The sequence below is a fragment of the Agelaius tricolor genome, unplaced genomic scaffold (assembly GCF_023055355.1).
Source record: "Agelaius tricolor isolate 1412-34295 unplaced genomic scaffold, bAgeTri1.0.p SCAF_5, whole genome shotgun sequence".
NCBI lineage: Eukaryota > Metazoa > Chordata > Aves > Passeriformes > Icteridae > Agelaius > Agelaius tricolor.
Genome location: NW_027269265.1, coordinates 8,996,889 through 9,004,702, shown reverse-complemented (window position 1 = coordinate 9,004,702; position 7,814 = coordinate 8,996,889). Strand labels below are relative to the sequence as shown.

Here is a 7,814-nt window from a genome sequence, read left to right as displayed (position 1 = left end):
TTTAGTTTCCCACATTTTAATGAGTTCTTAAGTGTTTGTAAGAGTTTTAAAGAGAAGATGTAAATATTTTCCATCAGCAATTTTCAGTTAGTGTCTTATCGGGTACTTTACATTTTTAGAGAACTCTAGATAGGTTAAACTTGATATTTCATACCACAAAGCAAAGCAAAGTGAGATAAAGGGCAGACAAATTTTCAGTTTTGTTTTCCCCAGGTTTTTTGTATTTATCAGGTTCACACAAATTTAGGTATGTCCTGTAACAAAACGGATGCCAGACAGTAAGGGGTAACCAAATATTTTTTTAAAGCAATCAATTCCATTCTAACTCTGCTGAAGGAGCAACAGTGTGTGACAAAAGGCACTGGGCACTTATCTCCTCCTCTTATCTGTAGCAGAATTGATATTAAAAATATCAATAGGAATAGGAAATCACTTTAAAACTCAATGGGAGACTTGCTCTTTTCTTTGTTTAGGCCAGTATTTCATGCCAAAATACACCAGTCAGGACTCTGCATGAACCTTGAGGACATGCTCTGTACAGACAGTGCAAGTGCTCCTATGGATTGGGGTCAGAGGAAGTCTCCACAGTGACCCAAGGAACATCCAGCATGAGGAAAATAATTATTTAAAGAGATATTCTGTCAGTTGATAACACACCCTCTAGAAGAGACTGCAGAAGATGAGAGACAGGGTAAGGCACCAAAAAAGAATGAAAGTGAGGGAGAAGAGGAAGAAGGAATCCATTGTTCCTTGTCTGCTGGGAATAGATGGGAGAATGATGTCATAAGGCAAAAGGCAAATAAAGAGAACTGGAATTCTGAAAAAGAAAAACCCTGAAAAAAAGGGAAAAGGAACTCAGTAGTGCAGGCTGGTCTCTACAGGTACCACCCAGCAATCTGCATCCAACCTCTGTGCAGCAGGGAACTGAAAGCCCACCTCCATGTGCCAGCTTTTTTCCTGCTACCAGGAGAGGAGAGCTGCTCAGCAGAAGACAGATGGCATTGCCATTGCCTGTGCTCCTGTGGGGGCTTTTTCCAGATGGGGAGTTGGAAGCTTCTTTGTGCTGCTCCAGCCTTCCTGTGCAGCAGCCCTCGGGTGCTTGGGGCTCCACCAGCCTGCGTGCCTGGATCCAGTGCTGCTCAGAGGAACTGCAGCTGAACCCACTGGGAAAATAAATGGATTTATATCCAGGGTTTTCTCCCTGTTTGAGGTGTCCTTGTTGATTTCTCCTTTCTTGTGAGGAGAGATTATAGAGAGATTGCTAATAAAAGCCAAGTTACTGTCAGTGATCTGAAAAGAAAGCTGACACAACTGTTCTGCAGAGGGAAACCCCAGACAGCTCTGTGCCACTCACACACTGACCTCCAGCCAAACTCGGTGCTTTCCTGCACTGCTGGGATGCCTCTCCTACCTCAAACAAGGCACAGCTATGAGAGGTTTCTCAAAGTTACCTGAAAAATCACTGGGCAGTCCAGGAAGCATCACCCTCATTACAACTCCCTTTGCTGCTTACGGGAATTTTAAAAAATATCATTTTAAATACCAAGCAGGCACCTTTGATCCCCACTTTCTTCACATTGAGCAAGTCACCACAGAAAGTAAAACTTTGGAGAGGTAACCTGATTCTAAGTTTTACAAGCAAGTAAAGGGAGATACCAAGTTTAATCCCTTTATCTTAGTTACACATTAAATTTATGACCTCACCTGCGTAAATAAGTACATTTTGTTCCGCTTTCTTCCACTTCCTTTCCTCTGCAACTTTCCAATCTGCAGTTGCTCCAAGAGACTTTGTTCTCTCTGCTTTGTACTCAGTTTCATTCTACACTCATTACTGGATGGGCACCAGGTATTCCTGTCTACCTGTTTAGTTTCGTTTCTCCCAATCTCATCAGAATAAGGAACAATCACAACAGCTAAACATATAATATGGAAAACTTATCATGTGCTGCAACCATCCTAATAATATCACTCCATTTTTTGTTCTGGAAGTTCATTGAAGGGCTAATGTTCTGATCTTTCTGCACATCTACAAAGCCTTTAAAAGTCACTGGAGCAATTTATCAGGTATGTGAGAAAAGTTCATTAGCTATTTAGGAAAAAAAATATCACTCAAATGCTGTATGAACTCCAGCCCTGTGTGTGGGAGAAGGTGCTGGAATTGTTCTCTGAAGTCAGGTCTGTGTCCCAGTAAATTAAAATAAAAAGCCAATTTCAGAATAAGGAGCCTCTAAAGTGCAGCAAGTCCTAATGCAGAGCAGGGGCACAGAATCACAGAATAAGCCAAGCTGGAAGGGACCCACAAGGACCATCGAGTCCAGCATGTTCAAGAATGGATTTCATGTTCCTTCTAATCCAATTTCAATGAGATCTCAGGCACTCTGCTGAAGATCACAATCACCATTTTTTGTTCTGATATAGATTTTTTCAGTACTACACAACTTCCTGGGTAACAGCATCAGTACTGTAAGGACAGCAGCACAAAGGAATAGATACAGGGAGTTTACCAATAGCTAAAGATCAGAGTGTTTGGGGAAGAGTTTGTGTGTCCTCTATGAAGACTTTTGACTCCAGTATAAAAATAATTATTTCTTCTGCAGGGTGAATGTATTAATATGTAGAGAATTTGAGAGACCTTCAGCATCCAGACAATACAGCAAATGCTGTGTTGCCATTTATCTTCTTGAAACAAACTCAAAGCCCCAGTGAAATGCAGCATTACAAGCAGTTACAGTAACCTGACAAAACACATGAAGAAAGTGTGGAAAACAGGGTTACATTTAACACAAAGCCCATCTTTGGGAGGAAGCAAAAAAAACCCAGTTACAGGCAAAAAAAACCCCATGTGAAGCAGCACTTCAGCAAACGGGAAACAGAACTGAGCTATGTGCAGGCTGAAAAGCCACAGAGGGAAGTGGAGTTTTTACACATGAATACCTTGATTTGGTCCTTAAGAACCCACCACGCTCACAAAACCAGGGTGGCGACCATCAGTTACAGAAATTTTAAAAAGTGTCAAGCAGGAACTACTGTAACAAATTGCATTTGTTGAAAATGATTTTGGGCAGAGAGCAAGAGGCCATCAGCTGATTAGAATGCAGCATATGCTGCAGCAGAGAGCAGGCACACGGCTGCACTCTCAGCTGCAGGAGGACAATAACCCTGCTCACTACAGGCACTGTGTGTTCCTTGCCTGTTACTCCTCGTGGCAATTAACCTCCCTGTTATTACAAAAATTGAGCTCAAAGTGGAAGACAAACAGTCATTTGCATCGCTGAAGAAACAGGATCCTTTACATTTGCCTGTTTCTTCAATTTTGTTTTTACCTCTGAAGCTCTTCTAGATACAGTGAAATAAACTGGACCTGCTAAATCATCATTTCCCAAACTTCTCAGGCAGATCTGTACAACTTGCACAGGCACTGTCTGTGTGTGGGCTCCCCCTCTGCACCTCTGTCTCCTTGGAGTTTGCACTCCCACTGTGGGCTGTGACCTCTGATCTGAGACCACCATCCTACAGCCAACTGCTGGAGATAAAAACCTGTTTTGGCATGTGCTCTCTAAGAAGCAAAGGGTATTTTCTCTGACAAAGATTGAGAAGGCCCCACAAACACTCAGGAGTATGAAAACACAGAGTGGTGTACTGAGCACTTCAACACATGGGCACAATCCAAAGCAGCAGACAAAATTTCCCACTAGTTCAAACAGGGACCGTCCAATTCAAACAATCCAGGCAAGGTTTTGCCCCCAAACCTCCAAAAAACTATCATAATTTGTTTCTCAGGTGGAAAACTGTGAACAAATTCAAAAAACAGCTAGGGACTCAAGACAAGTATGAGAGCTGGAGAGCAGGTGGAGGTCACCTGCTGGAGGAGTGAAGGTGCAGAAAGAAAAATGAAGAAAAAGCTGCTTCTTGTACTGGGGGGGTGGGTATAGGTCACAGTTCATGCAAAGTTTGGAATACTATGAACCAGAGTTATCTTCATCCACTTTAAAGGGAGAACAGCCTGTCATATCCTAATGGGATTGTACTGGATGCTTAGTTACACCAGGGAGTATAAAATGGAATTTGCAGAATTACCTGGCTCCAGCCCATGTCTCAACCCCAAGCAGCACTCAGAGAAGTGTATCTGTTTCAACCACTGCCCAGCTGACCTCAGTTCCAGACTGCAGTCACAGGCACACAGAGAACTCACTCATGTGCTCTTGCCAAGGGGCTTTTTCCCTGTTTTTCTCCAAGTTCAAATTTACAATGACATTCCTGGGCTGTAGCATAGATCCACTACTGGTGCTCAGAACCTGGGATGCACCAGCTTTGCTGCAATGTGCAACACCAGAGCAAGATGACATTTTTCAATGCCAGAAGGAAAAATGGGGAGGCTCTGGCTGTAGACAACTGTTAGAAAAGTTCTGAGGTTTCAAATCAAAGAGCTAAAGAAACATGTAAGATTTAAGCAGTCTCTGCATATATGGTACAAAAAGAATCTGAGATGAATGACACTTAGGTCACAGGTTTTTGCAGTAGGATTTTCTGTGTTGAAAATGTAAAAAACACATTTGGTGTTTGCAGATATACAGCTGTAACAGCCATAACCATTCAATTATGGACAACAAGGTATTTAGAACAATCACTGGCAAAATGAGGGAATGTGTCCAGCATTCAGGTGTGGCCCTCAGAGCTCTCAGTTGCTAACAATATTAAGATTCAGAGATTTCTGGCAGCTTTTTTTTTTTTTTTTTTTATATAAGGGAATTAAAACAATCCATTAGCAACAACTGGCAGGAAAACAGTGAGACATAATCAGCCTCAACAAAACAACCTGATCCATGCCCGCTCCTGCATTTGACAGAGCAATTTTCCTGGGGCAGATAATGGTAACCTTTGCTCAGTAGTGTTGCCTATATTTGGATGCACAAAGTTGTGTTGGTTCAGAACTTGTCAAGACTTGTAGACTTGCAGAAGAGTTTCTTTGGACTTGGTCCCTGGGCTGGCTGGAGATGCAGATGAAGGCTTGGAAGCAAAGGAAGGAGAGCAGTTAGATCAGACCTGCTGAACGGGACAGGCTGTCCAGCACCAGTCTCTAGAGACACAGATCTCTTCTTCCCCTTCCCCCCTTGCATAAACACACAGTAAATTGCACTGGGAATTACAGCTTATTCTTTGAACCAAAAAACGTGCTGGATGTTTAATGGCTTACCACAGTTGCAATTCCTGCTGCTTATTCTGAAGCACACTGCAGTTGTTCTTGGATGTTCATATCTTGTTCTTTGTATTGTTGTTTGAAAAAGGACATTCCAGCCTCCTGTAACCACCTCCCAGCTGTGATTAACATTAGTGCCTGGAGAGGGTTAGAGACTGTGCAGCACAGACTGGCCCGGGTGGTGGAACAGAAATACCTTTGCAGATCAGGGCCTTTTGCTGGCACCAGGAGGGCAGCAAAACAAGGCCAGTCCTCATTCACCTCAAGACAATTTATTCCTGGCACAGGTTGCTTTTCTCTGAACAAGCGTTTTCCAAAATTATCTTTGCATAATGATCAGCACAGAGATGAAACAACTGAGGAGGAACAGAACAACCTGAATCCCTCAGTGATATACACATCACACTTGAGAAACTGGAGCAGTTGTTGCATCTCTATAAATTCAGAAGGCTCCTACCACAAGAAATAAGAACCTAACTCGTTAAAGCAATTTTATTTAAGTATTTGGAGGGAAACTTTCATATCATGAGTAAAAATACTAGAGTTGAATGTTGTTAAAAAAAGTCAAGATGATGGGCTCTCTGTGCAAGCACAGCAGTGTCTGATGGAGAGGGGAAGAGAGGGTTTTCATAATATTATTCCTTTCAAAAAAAAATTAAATGCTACTTAACTGGAATACATGTCATCATTTTTTATACAGTCAAGAGAATGAAAAAAAACAAAAAAAAAGCGCAATTTAAAGAACGCAACCTACAATGGAATAACTTTATTTGCAGCAGAGACAGAATAAGACTGCTTTTATGAAAATTACAAAGAAACATGATACAACAAAAATAGGGCGTGGGGAATTTCCCACTAAGATTAAAAATGAAAAACAAAAAAAGAGTTCACTTTTTGAACACCATTATTATTCAAACACATATGAAGTTTCAACCTAGTTTTTTTTATACATGGGAAACACTGTTAAACTGAATCTTCAAGAGCGAGAAGGCACCATGAACTGTTGGTTGATACCTTTAATGCACACTCAAGAAAGAAGAAATGATCTGGCATGATGCAAAAATTCATTAAGTGTTTATATATATTCATATATCTTTTCGTAAAAAAAAAAAAAGCGGCAACAAGTCATTACTTCAGTGCCAAATGTACTCGTGTCTGGCTGACTCGCTCATGAGGATGATTTCTCACTTAGACCTGTGTGGTATTTCTGTACAGTGGTGAAAGTGGGTGATTTTGTGTTGTTGCCTTTCATATTAGATTGGTAAATCAAGCGTTTTTCTAGGTTCTGAGAAGCCAATCCTATGAAGTATTCCTAGATTCTATGCAAACGGAATAATTAAATGCACTGCCTAGAATGAAATACTCATCTGTACGGCGTGGCAATCCCACCGGATTCAGTTTGATATGTAATGTCTTGTAGCAGATGTTATAACAAAAATAACTTTTGCTTTTTGATTTACCTCACTGAGGCCATTAATGCTGTTCCTATAGTTGGTTTTCTGGAGTTGGATGACACTTCACTGCTGTCCAAAATGAGTTTGAACCTTAACCCTCCAGAGTTTGTTCACTTTGTTGCTTATATTATTGCACTAGCTACTAAAGTCTTATATCTTCCTATATAAATCTAATTGATCAGAGTGCAGATTCTGTATTTAGATAATGAACTGTATGAAATAAATAAAATAAGGGGATTTTCTGGTCAGAGTTGCTGATATGTTGAATACCTTAATTATTTCTAAAGTAAACAGTTTTGGTGTATATTCTTAAAAACCTATGGTGATTCAGCATAAAAGCCTTGACATAATACTTAAAGAATGGATTTGTTCTCCTTCTCAAAAACGCATCAAAGAATTGTTTTAAATACAGAATCTGTGAGGCTTCCTACAAATTCATCTAAGTCGTAATACAAACACAGTTTGTAACTTGATAATATAGAAAGTTCTCTAGTGTCCATTGAAGTAAGGTCCCCAAAATGCAGTCTGTTTTGTTTCTGAATGGCAAAACATTAAGCGGTTCCACTGGCTGAGTAGGAGAACTGAGGAAAATGAGGTCTTCTCTCGTTATCTACACAATCCATGCTGTCATCTGAAAGAGGAATAAAAAACATTAGGTAACATTTGCTACCTTTAGTTTTATTTTCAGCAAATGAACAATAAGAGAATGCACAGTAAAGTTCTTTCAGGAAATAGATGTTCAGATGTCCATTAAAAACTGCTAGGAGCTGCACTGCTTAAATCCACACTCACTGTTCTGAATTTCTGGCAATTGCTATTTGAGAGCATCAAACATGCTCAGTTATCACAAAAATACAATATTTTGGTGGGACATTAGCCCATGCTCAACTGACTGCTTGCATATACACAGTGTGTGTGGATATGGATATGAGCTAAACATTATTATCACTGTTTTCCAGTGGGAATGGGCAGGTTTGGAAAAAAACACAGTACAAATAATTTCACTCTTATTAAGCAGGTTTTTCATTTTACCAACTTCTTGGTCAAATACATATGGAAAACCCTCAAGTTTAAACTGATACTTTTTCATATGGGCTGAAGAGACCCATCAGAGCAAATTATTTCTGGTGGTGTGGAGAACACAGTGGGAAACATTTGGAAAA

The 7,814-nt window shown here is 40.4% G+C and overlaps 1 protein-coding gene across 4 annotated transcripts in view; it reads right to left on the bottom strand.

Moving 5' to 3' along the window:
- Positions 1-5,948: 5,948 nt before the first annotated feature.
- Positions 5,949-7,814, bottom strand: part of AKT1 (AKT serine/threonine kinase 1) — a 79,219-nt gene continuing 77,353 nt past the window's right edge. For all 4 annotated transcript variants that reach the window (XM_071426307.1, XM_071426308.1, XM_071426305.1 and 1 more), the window contains one exon: positions 5,949-7,282. In XM_071426307.1, coding sequence (XP_071282408.1) covers positions 7,203-7,282 — 80 coding nt within the window. In that variant the 3' untranslated portion in view covers positions 5,949-7,202. The remainder of the gene's footprint in view (positions 7,283-7,814) is intronic.